This window comes from Notolabrus celidotus, chromosome 20 (assembly GCF_009762535.1).
Source record: "Notolabrus celidotus isolate fNotCel1 chromosome 20, fNotCel1.pri, whole genome shotgun sequence".
Taxonomy (NCBI): Eukaryota; Metazoa; Chordata; class Actinopteri; order Labriformes; family Labridae; genus Notolabrus; species Notolabrus celidotus.
This window is the reverse complement of record NC_048291.1, coordinates 23,175,714-23,193,441: the sequence shown is the minus strand read 5'-3', so window position 1 is coordinate 23,193,441 and position 17,728 is coordinate 23,175,714. Positions and strand designations below refer to the sequence as shown.

At 39.7% G+C, this 17,728-nt stretch overlaps 1 protein-coding gene across 1 annotated transcript; it reads right to left on the bottom strand.

Annotated features, from left to right (window-relative positions):
* Positions 1-1,968: 1,968 nt before the first annotated feature.
* Positions 1,969-16,284, bottom strand: kcnh4a (potassium voltage-gated channel, subfamily H (eag-related), member 4a). Its single transcript, XM_034711252.1, has 16 exons — positions 16,209-16,284; positions 11,326-11,559; positions 10,906-11,037; positions 10,636-10,769; positions 10,222-10,474; positions 8,741-8,898; positions 8,064-8,271; positions 7,454-7,648; positions 7,172-7,371; positions 6,239-6,488; positions 5,928-6,142; positions 5,804-5,842; positions 5,006-5,373; positions 4,833-4,912; positions 4,510-4,586; positions 1,969-4,349 (listed from the first exon to the last, which is right to left on the bottom strand). The coding sequence occupies exons 1-16, from the start codon at positions 16,282-16,284 to the stop codon at positions 3,366-3,368; spliced, it is 3,603 nt and encodes a 1,200-aa protein (XP_034567143.1). The 3' UTR covers positions 1,969-3,365.
* Positions 16,285-17,728: the final 1,444 nt, after the last annotated feature.

The following is a 17,728-nucleotide window of genomic DNA, read 5'->3' as shown; positions in this document are numbered from 1 at the left end:
TTATTCTGAGAAAAAAGTCATATTTCTGAGATTACAGTCATAATTCTGAGAATAAAGTCAGAATTCTGAGATTCAAGTCAGAATTCTGAGATTAAAGTTAGAATTCTGAGATTAGTCAGAATTCTGAGAAAAAAGTCAGAATTCTGAGATTAAAGTCAGAATTCTGAGAAAAAAGTCAGAATTCTGGAAAAAAAGTCAGAATTCTGAGATTAAAGTCAGAATACTGACTTTTTTTCTCAGAATAATAAAAAAAAAAAAAAGAAATTGACCTTAAATGGGGTTTTTTTTCAGTGGCCCTAATCCTCTTCCGTACAATTTACATAGCTCCAACATATTTTTTTAAATATATGTTTTTCATTGAATTTTCATGGATATATATTCATAATAATCAGAGACATAATGGTGAAAAATATCAAAATATTCAAAAATAGACAAAAATATCCATAGTGTGATCAAAGTTCAACTAGAAAGGAACACTTAAGGTGTTGGTGGAACTTACCAAAACACCACTCATAGATCCTCAACAGAGACTCCCCAAAAAACAAAAATAGGTAAAAAGAGTAAGTATTGTTTTGTTTTTTTTCCACAATATTTTTATTTAGCTTTTTAGCAGCAACATACAACTGCTGCATTTACACATCACAAAGAAGTAAAAAAAAAAAAACATAACAAAAACAACCCCCCCAGAAAAACAAAATAATAATAATAATAATAATAATAATAATAATAATAATAATAATAATAATAATAATAATAATAATAATAATAATAATAATAATAATTAATACAAGAACACTACTTCTGTTACAATAAATGGTAATCTATACAAATTGGAGTATATAAATGCATTAAATACAGAATATGAAAAGCACCTAGGGAAAAAAAGAAAGATTCAACATGCTTTGAAACTGCAATTTCTGTAAGTATTGTTTTACTCTCCTAATCTCTAAAAAATACTGCATTTAAAGCTTGTATTTATCTTTATTTATTGATTTCACTGTTTTTATCTGCATAATCCTTAAATGCTTTACCTATATCGATGATTTTATCTCTGCTTTGCTTTTATTTCACTGTATTGCATTTTCACTTATTTTAATTCTTTGTTCCATTTTACAGCTTGTAGCCCCTTTTTATTCTTTCTTTCCTTTTATTTTTTTAGTTGGTCCCTTTTGTCTCACTTCTTATCGTTGGGTTCTTGTGTTGCCTGGGTTTTTGGGTTGCCTGTGTTGAATCATTGTTTGGGTCTTTGGTGTTTGTTATCCTATAGTCTGATTTAAAAACATATTTAAACTCTGTCTACCGTAGAGTACTCTTTGAGTTTGCTTGTATGTGCCCTGATGTTTGTGGAGCACTTTGTAAACCATAGTTTTTAAAAGGTGCTATATAAATAAAGGTATTATTATTACAGTAAAAATAAGATGAAAAATAACAATAACAATAATAATAAGAACAAAAACAACAACAACAACAATAATAATAATAATAATAATAATAATAATAATAATAATAATAAAAATAATAATAGCAATACCAATAAATAAGAAATTGAGGAGTGAATTTAAATGTTAGGGGAAAAACCCCAAAACAAGCTAACTAGAACACATACACACACATAAACAAACACGGGGAAGGGGTGCAGCCCATCAAGATCCTTGACAAAGTTAATAAAAAAATTTGAAGTGCTGTGAAAGTCTCATAACATTTTTTTAAATCAGCACAGCTAAAATATTTGTTGTAGCTCATTTTAATATGGACAAGTCTTGAATAAAAATATGGTAGACTCTTGAAACCAGTGTTTTTTCTTGTTGATGTTTTTTTTTACCTCTGTTTCTTCTGTTATCAGTTTTATTTGACAGTCATGAACTCACATTGTGTTCTTACTTTGTGCTGGGATGCAACTCCCCAGCTACATGTCTTGCCTGTTGATGTTTGCACCACCTGAGCAAACAATCTGAAAGAAGTAAGGAATTCATGATCCATTTTTTTATTCATCTCCAAAAAACAAACAAAAAAATGTAAATACAACGTTTGGAGTCTAACAAACATTAAAAATTATATGATGGTGCATGCAACATATCAAATACTCTGATTTTCAGATACAACAGCTGTGCGAGGCCTACTTAGGAGAGTTTGTGGAAGGTTGAAACCTTGATAAGATCTTCAGAGCTATAATTTGTGTATTGTACAAGAGGATAGCTTAATTTACTTTCCTCAATAAAATTCAACCTACAAACAGAACAGTTATTTATTCTCGTAGTTCCCTTGAGATAAATAGCTTAAATACAACAACACATACAAATGATTTACAATTATGTTGCTGTTTTGACAGCATTGGTGGTAATGCCACTGTGTACCCCCAACAACTGACATGCCTTCAAGTACAACATTTAGGTCAGGATTTCACATTAAGTGCTTAAGGGGTACATATAGGAGTACTATTTACAGAGATTAACTTCACTAAAAACTCGTGCTCTCATTGAAGAGGAGCACTGAGTGTCTCAAGGAATTCCTGTACTTTCCAATGTTATCAAGCAAAAAAAGTCAATTATAAGTGTATGCATTTATATCTCAAAAGTTCAGGAGAACTTCAGTCTGAAATAAGTGTCATTTGTTAAATAATGCTGGTATAGGAATTATGCAGGACAACTGCAAAACTTCTTTCAAGGTTTTCTTCTTTAAATGAAACTGAAAGTTAAATTCAACAACTCTACAAACCAAAATAATCCCACAGCGCACAACGTGACCATGGTCTGGCAGATACTTAGGATTGTTTAATAAAGACTGAAAGGGTATGAAAAGATCAATATTAAAGCACTATACTGGAAATATTTGACACAAATGATAAGATTTTCTTTATCAACTCAAGTTGTTCTGTCTTTTTGATTTATTAAACATTGACCTTAGTTTCAAGGCAATTAATCAGAAGAGCAGCCAGGTTTGTCTCACTAGGCTGAGCAACGAAATGTTCTAACCATCTATCACCACTGAGAGGCGCTGCATGCTAGTAGATGTAACTTGCATCTCAGGCCTGGTTCAACACTAGCTCAAGGTATCATTGAAATAACAATATATCCCAAAATTCTCCCCTTTTTTGAAATGCTAGAAGAAAGTCTTTCATAAATATATATACTTTCCCCCATAACAGTTCCTGTAGAACAGATGAAAACATTGACAGATACCAATTCCATGTGAAAACTGACAAGAAACATCCTGTACAAAAGATTTCCTTTGTTGTAGCAGAGGTGTGTCAGTTGTTGTCCATTTGGTAAGAGATAATTCTATTCAACAGAAACTTTACTTCCAAAGTCTTTAAAGGTAAGTTAAAGTTAGCCATATTCCTCTAACACAGCAAGACACAGAGGCCACTATTGTAGTGTTTGTATTCCCTCCATGTCCAAGAGAGGTGATTGAACATCTACACTTAGAGTACTGCTGCTCATGTCCTGATACTCAATATTGTCCGACCTTTCTTGATACAGTGAAGCTCTACATTCTCTACTGTCTGTCACCTGCCCCAGCAGAGAATATGAAACATCCTGTCTGCTGTGCACTGGGCTGGATCCTACTGGCTCACTTTGCCTGGAGCCATTGATGGCACCCTGATGGCTTTGATTGTGACTCGTACAAACTGAAGCATGGACTCTCAATGGGCTGAGAGAACTGAAGGTGGTGTGATACTGTGGCAGGCCAGAGGGAGTGATGGAGGAATGGATAGGTGTCTGGGAGTTGTTCTGGTTTTGTGGTGGATCAGGGCTCGTTTGGACTCTCAGAGGGGAATGAGGGTAGCCTGAATTCACCAGGGAACATATTGGGTGAGAGTTGCTAATAGTGTGAATCGGGGCACTGTAGGCCTGAGAGATCACAGGGTAAGAACTGAAGGCAGCACTGAGAAGGGATGGACCTGCACGGGCATGCGGATGGGTCATATAGGGTGAGTTTGGAGTTGTTCTGGAAGTTTGGAAGGGGCCACACTGATTCTGTAACCTGTGTGCTGCAACCCCTTCTCTGTCAGAGCAGTACATATGTAAACAAGGTGACATAGGGCTTGATGAGTGCAACAAGGAGGGACCTCTGGTCTGGGTGGACATCCTGCTGCAGCCACACATATTTTTGGTAGGGTGGCTGATAGCTTCATGATGAAGGTGCAGCCCAGTGGAGATATTTAAAGGGACATGGGGCTGCCAGCTGCTGGAGGAAGTCACACTAGGGCTAGAATCCATTTGGACACCATAGGAATATGAAGAGACTGTTGGGGGGTAATGGAGCATTGCCATGTGAGACTGTAGGAAATGCATCATGTCATGGAACTCCTTGGCCAGGCTGGATACCTCCTGGTTCAAGTTGCTCACCTGTAAAGAAAAATGCATTTATGGCTGCAGGAAAATTCAGCTAATCGTTGAATAAATAATCTGCTCTTGATATTTTTCATGTTGATGAAGGTTGTTTATTCTCCCATTTAAATGACTATTCATACTTATATGAATACATTAGGTGTAATATTGACCTTACCTCTTTGTTAAGTGTACCGACATTCTGTCTCACTTCCTCCGTCTCCAGGAGCAGGTTGGCACTCACCTGAAAGCGATCTATGATGAAATACAGAGAAATAGAGCTGATCTGAGATAACCCACTTCACAGACTATGCCTTGAATCATATTTGAGTTAGAGTAATAAACTGTGGCTGAAAATAGTGAAACAAAATAAGTAAAAATCCCATATATTCCTGTTTATTCATAATTTAGAAATAACCATTTCTTCCTGAAAAGTGTTTTGATTAAGGGTTTTGCTGCCTTCAATTCATGATGGTTGACTTTTATTTGCAGGGTCTTTACCTGTAACATTAGTCTTTGCCTCGCACTGCTCCACATTAAATTGAAAGGAGTGACCATTGTCCTCTATTCCATCCACAACCCTAGCAGATACACAAATCAGTTGTACATCATTTCAAATACACACGGAAAGGATTGTCAAGCAGTATTTGGGTGAAGCAGGATGAGCAGGTTACCTCGGGCTAAGATTCAGTGGACTAACACAAGGTAAGGATGGCATGAGAAGCTTAGCAGGCCGATGTGCCAAGCCTGAGTCACTAGTGTGACCTGAAAGAGGAGAAGGAGAGAGCTCCTCGGTGAAGAAAGACTGTGGAGAGGGGCTGTGGCCTCTGCCACCCTGAACAGGTGAGCGACACAGGCGGAGTGCATTGATGTGGCGGAGCTCCTCTCCTAACAGGGTGCTGAGGCAGGGCTGATGGACGGGGCTGCCTGTTTCTTGAAACAGAGGAAGTTTCCTGTGGTGGGTGTGTCTTATGTCTTCTCCAAGCTCCACATTATCTGCCTCAATTATAAAGGGCACTTTAAGGTCAAAAGAACCACGGCCCTGATGAGACAAGAAATAGATGGAAATATAAAGCAAACTAAAGAGAGACTAAAGCTTGCACCTGCAACAGACCAGACACCAAAAATAGAGAGCAGAAGACACCTACACTTTTTTATATTTGCAAGTTAAAATATGGATATTTTTGTTATTCTATTATTTGTGTCAGCATCCCACATGGCTGGCAAGGGTGAGTAAAGAAAGCTTGCGGTTGCAGAAATTCTTTTTTTATCATGTTACCTGTCTATTATGTATCTCAGATAAGAGTTTGATGTCAGATACCTAATGTTCCATTTTTCACATCCTAAACAGTTCTAAATTTCCAGCTTAACAGATTAACATCATATGACATAACCAGATTTTGCTGTAACTAATTGCCAGATGTATCAATCATATCATGATCAAAATAACTCCTTTACTGATGCACACATACCTGCGACAGCCTGGATGACCATGGAAACCTTTTCCCTCCCTGAAAGTATTGCAGTCAGAATAAACAAGGGAATAACACACTATATCTCTTCGGTAGAAAAGTAATGTGATAGCAAATGTCTTACGTCAGCTTCACTGCCCTCTCTCAGGTTGTAGGTGAGGTTTTGATGAATGTCCGAGCTGAAGCGGCTGCCGTACTCGGGGTACAGTCCGAGGACCTCCCTCAAAGCCCTGACACTGATGTACTGCAGGTCACAGTAGGTTAATGCCTTCACATCTGCATTGGTCTTAATCACTTTGTCCTGTTCTGGGAGGTCAGCCCCAATAAGATCACCTTTACCTGTGAGGATTATCAGTTACAACAGAGGGATTACAACAAGATGCATAACAACTTAAAGGTGCAGAATAAGTGAGGCAGGAAAAGTTTTGTACTGACCTAGTATGGCCAGGACCATGCCATCTTTCAGAACCTCCAGAGACCCCGAGCAGACAAAGTAGTTTGCTTGTAAGGCATCTCCATGTCGTATGAGATATTCCCCTGGTGCACAGAAGGAGGTCTTGATGTGCAGGGAGAGGGAGCGCAGACAGCCTCTGCTGGCTCGCTCAAATACAGGCAGCTGAAGGATGTCTTTGTTCAGATGCATGGCAATGTCTGCCCGCAGTTCATCTGGGAAGTCATGCAGCAGCTAAAAAAAAGAGGACAGCTAAAAGGACATTCAACTTAAATAGACCTAGTCCCCATAAAGTCCTGCTGCATAAAGTAGCCCAAACAAATTTGAATACAAGAGCTTAAAAAATGTACAGTGCAAAGTTTCAAAGGTTGATGCACTCACATGATGTGCAAAGCTGTTCGGTAAAAAAAGACATGAGGTGTTAAAGGCAACATGTTCTCAGAAAGCAGAGGCTGTGTCTGTTACCTTCAACAGTGAATTAATTATCTACAGATGGTGGCAGCGAGGGTGTTAATAAGTATTCTCTCTATTTCAACTCCTACCCTTGTAATTACAGGGAATTTCTCCTAGATCTGTTCTGCACTGGCTTTTGTTACCAAGGTTCTATTTGCAAAAAAGGGCCGTCTACTTAAGGAAATAGAATGAGACTCCAGAGGATTTCAAATGACCCACATTTTCAGAAATACATTTCTGAAACTAGACTCTTGCACCCACACAAAATATATATTCTTTGTCTGCATGAAAAAAAAAATCTGTGGCCAGCAGAGGAAATTATCTGATGTGTAACCCATTGAAAGAGACTCATCTTTACTGAAAGAAAACTTTGAATAAAGGATCAAATATAACAAACAATGATGATAGTAAAATTACCTTGGCCAACAGACACATAAGAGCCATTTGTGATCATATTTTCCCACCTCATTGGCGTTGATGCCATTGTTGACAGACCAGGTGGCCTGAAAGTACTCCAGCATCCTCTGCTTCAGCTGCTGAGGTAGCCGATGCACACGGATGAAGTCTTTGAGATCCTTCATCCGGGTGTGGTAAAGAGAGCGGCGGGAGTACATGCGCTGAATGATGGCTGTCACATTACCAAAGACGACTGCATGCATCAGAGCTGGGGACGACACAGTGACATTAGGTTATCCCCAAAGCTTTGATCATGGTTGTGATAATTTTGCCAGCACCAGGAAACTCACCACCAATGAGCATGATGCAGATGGAGAAGATTTTCTCTGCGTCTGTGTTAGCACAGACGTTGCCAAATCCCACACTGGTGAGGCTGCTGAGGGTGAAGTAGAGAGAAGCGATGTAGGCGCTCGGCATGGACGGACCACCCATGGTGCTGTTGATGAACGGTGTGTCCAGACGCTTTCCCAGCTCCTGAAGCCATCCTGGTGGACAAGGTCAGAAGGTGGTTCTTAAAAACTACCGCCAGCCTCTTAATTGCATAAACTAAATATTTAGAATCAGTGTTTGAATTTTTTCCATTTGGATGACCCTCGCTCTCTTGTTAAGTGATATATTGGGTGACAGTTGATATCGTTTCAGAATGATATAATGCCTTTCTGGTGACATAATGGGATTGCTCTGTGACCTGGACATCCTCTGGACCAAGAGGAGGAAAAGCTAGAGGCTGAAATGATGCTTTCAAGCATTCAAGCATGGCTAGAGATAAGCTGCACTGGTTCATTGAGGTTGCCTTGAGAGGCAGTATCAGCCAAATTAATCTACCATGGATAAATTTATACTTCTGATTTAGCGCTGTTGGAAACACACACATAGTCTACACAAACATAAATTGCTCACCTATGTCCCAGGTAACAGGGTCACTGCTTTCAATCTCCTGGCGTCCAATGACATACCACACACAGGCCATCCAGTGAGCCAGCAGAGCAAACACTGACATGAGCAGAGTCAGGACCACAGCGCTGTACTGGGAATAACGGTCCAGCTTTTGTAACAGGCGCAGCAGACGGAGCAGACGAACTGTCTTCAGCAGGTGCACCAGTGAGGTCTTGGCAAGAAGATGGAGAGAAGAACTGTTCATCATTTAAAAAAATTAACTCTCTTCCACATAGAGTAAATAAAATAATGTTCTATGTGGATTGATTAATTGGTATAATTTGTAATAATTGGTATAGGTGTCTTTAAGTACCTTATACTTAGAAGTACTTTTTAAAATAAATGCCAGTCTATTGAGAAAAGTTTTAACAAGAGTCAATGTTACAAAAAAGCCGAGGCTGCAGTTTGAGAGGTCTCACGTTGAGTACTCATGTTGATCTGGAGGATAAACTACTCTGAGCAAATAAACAAGAGAGCTCAGTGAAGTGGATCAATTTGGAGGAATAATCATCTCCAGTCCAGTGCTCTCAGGGAAAAACTTTAGTGGCTAGTCTGAAAGTTAGCAAACTTAAAGAGACAGGGACTGAAAAAAAAACCTGAGGACAAATTGTTCATGATGACATGTGAAGAAATAATCTCACCACTGTGATGTTGAAGACATAGAGAAGGTCGAAGGGCAGGGCTGCTATCAGATCCACAAAGAACCAAGTGGTGCAGTAATGGAGGTAGATGGATCGGGTGTCATACACCACCTGACCTGACTGACTTACATATGTGGTGCGGAAATTCAGGATTATATCTGGGGTAGAGCAGGGAACACGGAGGCACAGGACAACTGATCAAAACACAGAAACGAGGCAAAAACAATGAATGCACGACACGTGATAGGCAGTTCGGAAGTACTCTAGAAAAGCTCCTTTTGGCTCTTTATCTATGGTTAAAAAACTCATCATGATCTGAAATGGACAGAAGATACCAGAAGGAATGTTTTTCCACAACAAATGACCCAATTACGTCACCCCGGCAGTACATTTAACTTTTTATATCCTCCAAAGGTACATTTCGACCAAGAGTTCCAGGGTCTTTTCGCCCCAGAACTACTTTCCCCGGAACTAAAAGGTTCCTGTGCCCTCATTGTTGTCTGCGTTTCGACCGTGGGCTGAAGTCCCAGGTAGATTGTACAAATCAGGCCAAAAAACTAAACTAGTATGCATTCCTAGGAACTCCCTCTGTGTTTCAACAACTGTGTTAACTCCACAAACACTGTTACGTTCAACTGAAAGTCCCAGGACCTTTGAAAAGTCCAACCCCCCCAAGCAGGGGCTTTTCAGGGGGGATATTATCTACTCCTGAACTAAATTTAGACCCTGGTTCCTCCGGTCGAAATGCTCGTAGTTCAGGGGTAAAGTCCCTAGTTCCGGGGTGAAGTTCCTGTGGTGGAAAAACACCTCAACATTAAAATGAAACCCCAACTTTTTAAAAAGAAGATTGATCGGTAGTGTTGGTGAGTCTATGTGAATGGGTTCAGGGACAGGTATCTCACATTTAGTGGCCATAGAACAGGAAGAAAAGAAACAGCATGTTCTACCTGTGGTCTTGCTGGACATGAATATGACTTAACGTCCCCATACAAACTTCAGGAGAGATAAAGTCTTATGACAGACGTGCCATCACACTTCCTTTGGAGGTAAAGTGGGACGAAGTGAGAGAAATCTAATTATGAGTCGTAACCTGGGGCAACAGAGACACCCTGCGTAGGTGTGGAAAAGTGGGAGGTTTAGCAATGTGTTGGCCATTGCCAAGGAAACAACTGCAGTTGCACTGGAAATATAGTAGTTACTAATTTGAACTGAACATTGTTGTCTCTCTGTGATGCTGCTAAAGGTGCATCAATGTGAATGCCTGCTGGTGTGAGCCGTGCAATCAGAGTAGGAAATGTTCTTTAAAATTATAGTTCCACCGTCTACAGATTATTCTGCTGAAGGAAACTAAAGCACAACCGCTTGAGAAAAATATTTCCTTTGTAAGTGGCAGTCGACCACTGGAAAATATCTTTCTCTGCACCAACTAAAGGTAAAATGATTTTTAAAAATCAAATAACAATAATTAAAAAATGTCCCACCAAGTATGAAGAGCATCTCCACAGCTATGTCGGAGCCTATAGTGCTGCGACTGATGAGAGAGTGATGGTCGCTGCCTTCATCATGACTGACAAAGCAGATGTCATAGGGAACAGCTACAGCAACATAAAACGTGGCCAGTAGAATAAGCCAGTCCCACAAGGCCTTGGAGATGCTGTAATGCAGTAGGATGAATCGTGACTTCTTCACAGCTGCCACCTTGTATTCAGGAACAGACGGTTTCTGAAACACACTCTGGAAGACACAGCAAATAGAAATGTTACAAAAACCCCTGAACGTTTTACACACACTTAATTTTAAGGGATGTAGCAAAACATGGCTCAGTAATAATAAATCACAAAACATTGTATGTATTTTGTAGGTCTACTGATCAGTATTCAGGTGTTTACACTCACTCTGGTCAGTTTCCTCTTCCCTCTCTTGGTGAACAGGTTGCTGAGGTGCTGCAGGATGGTCCTCCCTCTCTCTCGAGCTTGGGACAAGCGCGATCGACTGCTTTTGATGTTCTCATTAGCTGCCTCTGACATACCTGAGAGTAAAGTAAGAACACCCACAGAAAAAAAATTCGACAAAGCATTTAATTTAATCAATGAAAATAGCAGTTTGATATTTTGAAAATGACAGACTCAACTAAGTTAGGAATGCTACATGTTGCCAGGCCTCACCGTCTCCTCGGCTGAAGCGACGACTCTTCCCATGAGATTCAGTATTATCTTTGAAGGACAACAGGAACAGCACCACCTCACCTTTCTCATTTTTGATAGGCACGATATCCAGCAGGCACCAAAATAAATTTCCTGAGGACAATAAAAATGTGTAACATGATGATAACCCATCAAGTTTCAATACATTTAGACAGTTTTACATCTAAAATAATTGATTTAGGTGGAAATGTAATAATATTTAGATTATATTATTCAGTGTAATTTTAGTCCCCTCCCTTGAATCTGATTGGCCAACCCAGGAGCTGCTTCAAAATCCAAAACCATGATTGTGTGTGTGCATGCCACCCCTGCATTTACTCAGTGCTCCATAGGGCCACCTCTGTCAAAAAGTCTGGACACGTCACTGTCCACAATTCTCACCATTTTTCCTGTAGAGGCAGACTTCTCCCTGGAACTCCTGTTGGCCCTCCAGAGCTTTTTCCACTTGCTGGATCACACTCTCATTGGTCTCGGCTCCGTGCAGGAAGGTGCAGGTACAGGTTTTCTGCATCACCTCATTCCTAACAAAGCCTGTCAGCTCACAGAACCCATCAGAGCAGTACACAATGGGGTGGCCGTGGCGGCCCTTAGCATTTCCCAGCAGGAAGTTACTGTCTGCAAGAAAAAAAAGAAAGCCAGATCATTAGGTGTCCTCCTCTTCTTGCCTACATCCATACACCGATCTATATTTGATGTATTTGTTGATGTACCAACAGAAAACAATTGTTTTTCAGCTTGATCTGAGTCACTTTGTCTGTTTTCAGCTCAGACTCCAGAAATATCCTCCAGTGCTGTCTACATCTTCAGAGGGAGCTTTGAAGTAACCTGGTGGACTGTATCAAGTCCGAGGATATATGCGGGACCTCAGCTGGCTCCTCAAGCTCCATGGGGGACCAAGGCCATGTCAGTAATTAGCATTTGAAGCAGATTTTCATTCAGCTATCAGTTGTGTAATGGATTTTGTTATTTATGCAGCCGGAGAAATACGCAGGCAAACACACAAACACACTTTTTCTCTCCGTATGAGGAAAAAAAAATGTTGTTTTCTGCATGACTGTTTCTTGTTTTGGGATCAGTACCTTCCTGATGCCTTAACTGGTTTCCTAGCAACTGCCAGTTATTGAGTACACTAGCTACAACTAATGTGCTCTGCTTCAATGATCCTGCATATTCAAGAAACTTCAAGACCATTTTTACTTGATAGAGTGTATGGTGCTACATTTCTATCATCTCCATTCCCAGGAATGGTTGCAGTATAAACAGCAAAAACTCTATTGTATGATAAAAGCACTACAAATCACATCCTCCAAATAACCTGACAATGGAGGCAGCCAGTCTGCACTGTAATTGCTAAATTGAATCTTTTATATATTCAAAGACAGTTTTTACACATAAGCTAGATCTTTTTGTAATACTTGAAGTAACTGCATGAACACTGGAAAACATTTTTATGTATTACATTTTAACCAAAGATTCATATTCACTTATACAAGGATCTAAAGGATGCTTTTCTGCCTGTGCAATAATGATGAAGATAAAAACCTTGGGGTAATCTATTCAGACAGGTGGTCCTTGAGAATTAAAGGCTGCTTTGGGAAAAACACCATTAAAATTGTTGCTAACTGCTGGGACCTTTAAGGGTTGTATCGGGGCACTGAGTGTGGGCGGAGAAGCAGCAGAAAAGCACTGAAATTCACCACAAAGCAATGAATTAAATGTGCAAGATTCTGCATGTCTCTTTTGTTTCCATTCACTGATCCATTAGGAGCTTGGTGAGGATTTAGAATGCACTTCTCATTTGAGTCTATTCCTTGTAAGCAAACTGCAGAATGATTTGTTTAAGTTAATAAAACACGATGAAGCACTCTGGGGTTTCTTGTGAGGGGAATCTTGCCATCATGATCTGAGTATTATATGTCTGCATTTTCTCTTAATAACCATAACTATAACTTCAATTTTCAGCAAGAGTGTGCTAATTGTTGTCTTCTATGTTTGCTCAGAACATTACAATGATGACATAGCCACATTGGTGATATGACACCTGTGCAACAGACAGTTTTAACAAGTGATGCTTTTTGTTTCTAAAGCTTGCAACAAAAAATAATGAACCTGTATGTGGATACCTGCTTTACATTTTTGCATGGTTCAAATAAATAACCAAGCAGGCAGCACAGAGGGGGTGTGAAAATGTGTTTTTTTCCAGAGGAAAATATGTGCACTTAGTGATTTGTTGATATTTTTACCCACTAAGAGTACAGTTTATCTCATAAGAAACTAAATTAGATTTTCCAAGCTCGTGTTGCCATAGTGATTTGTGTAGAAAAAAAAGAAGCATATGCTAATGCTGCAATTTGCATTTACAGGGTTACCAAGACACTGTGCCCTCTGAAAGGCAGATGAAGCTGGAGAAAGAACTGCAATGTCAGCCTCTTTGAGTGCAAAAGGCATTTAACGGATTTGAATGAAAGTAATTGCTTAAGTGCTCACACACAGGAGTGAGTGAGGATTTGGTAACAGGCTGTTAATTTGGAGATGTTGAAGACCCTTTTGCAGATTTTTTTTCGATTACCCAAGAGTATAAACTCATCAAATTATCAATAACTTAAAAGAAACATTAATCTCCATGATCATAGGTGTATTTCAGTCTGATCACTTACCACCACATATCAGGTCCTGTCTCTGAAATCTTCCTTCCATGTCTTTCCTCTCTCCCTGCCTGTTTCTATGGCTTCATGTTATGTGAGAGAACAGCCCTAAAAATCAGTGCATCTTTGGAGAATCATTATACAGTGGTATTATTTTAATCTATCAGTCAGTGAATCACTTTAATCATTCCCACATCGCTAGTTCTTGCAGACATTCTCCTACTTTGCTTCCATTCAGTTACTAAATTGGATTCACTCAAACACAACGACCCCCACCACTAATTATCCATGACAGCACTTGTGGGGAGGAAAAAGATGTGATTCTCACACCCACCCGAGCAATTAGGACGAGACACTGTCGACAGGGTGGTGTGAAAAAAAAAACTGCAGCAGGTGCTGAAGTCACTGAGACAATCTAAAACTCCTAAGAGTCTTAAACCTTAGGGTTTGCACAGTAAACTATGTTTGACATTATAAAAGCTTCCCTAACTTCATCCATTTAATTATGTCTCGAGCTGACACCATTTTTTGAATACTTCATTATAGCATTATGAGTGCAAGAACGCTTCATTTTCTTTGTTCAAATATGGTAGCTGAGCAAGACTCTTGATGCAATCTGATTGGCCTTGGGCCTCTGAATAATTCATTTGAAAACATTTTCAGTCTCACAAACCTGGCTCATGTGAATACCACCTCTTTGTCTCTGAGCACAGTTTCTATTCACATCAGTGTAGGTGTGCTATTTGTAGTAACTATCTGAATGGGGAAATGATCTGAAATCGACTTTGAGCTCTGCAGTCATCCGCTTTCAAAAAAGATGTCATCATTCAGGAAAGCTTTTGGTTCAGCATGGGATATTCACTGCATTTTTGAGATTGAAAAGTTGTCTGCTCCTGGGGCCATCTCCTTTTAGTTGGCCCCTTCACCTCCCACACAGTGACTACTTGGTCAATCCGCCCACGCACGTACATAAAGAGATCTTCTGGCAAAAAGTGATGGAGAAAATGTCTGCCAGCCACATTTGTGTCTGTGCAAGTATGTGTTTTGTGTGTGCTGTACAGGACTCAAGGACAAGAAAGCACGGAGTGTGTGTCTGTGTGTGTGTGTGTGTGTGTGTGTTAGGGAGATACAGACAGCAATAGCACCATCACACTGACTTTGTTAATTTGTGAAGTTGTACATGACACTCTGACCCGCACACATTCTGTCACACTCTAATCATGTCTGGAAGGAGCTCCAGGGATGCTGATCGCTCCCTGCTCCGAGCTGATTCTGGGACAAGGTGTGAAATGTCAGACTCAGACTGGTATTGCAGTAACAAAGAAATAAACTTACAAAACTCTGTGGTAAAAAAAAAAAAAAGTCAAACAGCAATGTCACTGTCTAGGCATGAAAATAACCCCTGCCCAAATGATTGTCAGGCTCCTTTTTAATCATGTAACAGCGAACACCCGCAGAGCTCATGTTGATGCATATTCAGGTGCATCTGTTACATTCTTCATTTCCAGGACCTCTGTGGCTTATGGAAAAGATCTCTGCAGTTCAACACTATTAAATAAGGGCCGTGGATTCTATAAACACAAAAATGACAATGCCTTCTAGGGATCCAGAGTAATGGTGTTGCTGAATTTGCATATATAGATTGTACTATGAGAAGGCTGTGCTCAGGATTTTGGCACATGATCTTGTGCATTTTAATTTTTATCATGGTATCTGTTCAAACAGTGACAAGTATAAAGAAAGGCACACAGCAGGAAACAGAATCATTTGCTGTAGTGAGGCTTTGTTTCTGTGGGTCTAAACTCTTTAGTGGTTTGTTGGTGGAGTCTTATTATAGCTTAAGTCAGAAATATATCTCTGTCACATCACACGTCCACCAGGTTATATAATATCAATTATTCAATGTCACTTATTAACACCTTTGAGACTGAGATGTTCTTCAAAGATCAAAGTAGAAGGAAAAACATTGTATTTAATTTTATATATTAGAAACATGACAAATCTAAAAGACCTGTGTGGGAAAAAGTCAAGATTTTAACAAGCAGCTCTTTGGCTCAACAAGTGGATATTCAGTTAGAATCTATCATCCTAGACTGCACTGTCCATCCTCATTTCTAGTCCTGGTCTGGTGTTTTGACTTGCAGTCTTGTAATTGGATCTCAGCACTGTTGAACACATTTGTCCTCAGCAGTGTTTCAGTGCCAGTCAACTCTAAACTGGGTTACAAAATGCCAAAGGCTAAAATCCTAAAAGCAACAGTGGAATGGTGCTTGTGGAGTTGCAGAGTCAAAATTGGAATTAGTCTATTAACAGGTATCAACATTTCATTTCAGATACATGTTTCTCTGGAGGATTTTTTTTTTTAATCACCAGCTATGATAGTTTGCACAAAGAAAAGCAAATGAAACTTATCCAAGATGCAAACAACCAGAAATCATGAATACATCTTTTCTATTTTTTCTTTTCTTTCCTCCAAAAAACATTGAAACCACTTTCTTTAAGTAATCAACACAGGCATTTGCACTTTGGTAAATATGGACATCTCCTAAAGATTATTTTTAAGAGTCTTCAAAACATTTATTTCAGGTACAAAAGTATCTTTTAATAACATAAACTTACGAGTGCCGTCAAAGTGGTTTGCAATGGTGTCCAGGAAGGTGTTTTGTGGAGCAAGGAGGCCCTTCATCACAGGCATCTTGTTGGTGAAGAGAGGGCTGCAGACTCTCAGAAAACAGTATCCAGTAGTTTGTCAATATTCCCCAAAGAGGACCGGAAACAGAGACCCACGATTCCTCTCCTTTAGGCTCAGTTGTCACTCTTATCTGCAGCTGAAATCTTTGACTTGCCTCATATAGGTATCTTTGTTTCTTCTTTGGGAGAAAAGCTCAGAGCTGTTTTCTAAATCTTCTTTTTCAGAACTAAGTCAGGAGCTTTAGGGTTCTGCTGCGCATCCATCTGCTCCCATCACTGCTCCAGTATGAGAGTGATGCCTCAGCTCCCCTTCACTCAGTAACTCTACTCACCATGGTTCTTGCCATCTCCAAGTCCCCTGCCTATCTCTCTCCCTCTCTCTGTCTTTCCAATAAAAGCCTGAACCATCCCCCTTTTTTAACACGCTGCAAATGTATTAGTGATCTCTCTCGCACAAAACCTGCACCTCCTACTTGTCCCTCCCCAGAGAAGTTTTCTTTCTCATCATTTCTTTCTTTTTCTCTTTTTTACTGCATTTAATATGTATAGAAAAATAGTAAGGCAAACAGTGTTAGAGCTCCGGCCCCTCGCTATACATTGTCGACCATTATTCGGTTGAATTCAAAGAAAATGTGTTTTTATAAATCTGTACAGTCCAAGTGTGTGCATCTCTGAGAAAAAGAGCCTAAAGATGTGTAGGATGCTTTTTTGTATGGACAACATAAAGGACAAGACTCTTTTGTGTCTGCAAAGAGAGTTTGCCTTTTCTTCTGCTTGTCCATGGACAAATTGAGGTCAGAGGTCAGGTTACAATCCGAGCCATACTGGATGATGAAGTACTTTCTGAGTTAGCCTTTATCTTCATGATGGTTTCATCACATTTCCTCTGGTGTACATAAACAAACACACAATCACATAACAGTGCTGTCAGAAAGTGTAGAAACCCACATAAACACATGCACACATCCACCGATGGCATTTCTGCATAACTTCTCACCCTGGATCTTTCTATAGCATCATAGTCAATTACCATTTTCCTCTCGATTCCAGGCGGGAGGATTACGCTGTTGTGTGCAATCACACCTCCGCTGAGACTTGACATTTCATTGACACCAGGGTTATTAAATATAACACTTGAAAGGTTAAAATACAGCCTGTTTAAAATCAGTGCAAGTATTCATATCAAGTATGCAAGTATTTAAGTGGGATCAGTATGTAAACCTGTATTTTGATTTCATTCATCCGGTCATTTTGTTGAGATTTAGATTTTGAAAGCCAAAAAAACCCAAACAATCTGATGATGATCAGTGAGAGACAAGTTGTTTGCTGGTACATGTTACCCAGCAGAAATCATTTGTGCGTGGTGTTTTGCTGCAACAACAATCCGCGTATCAATAAATCTAACTGATCTCTGTCAGCATAGTGTAGCTTATATGTGTCAGCACAGC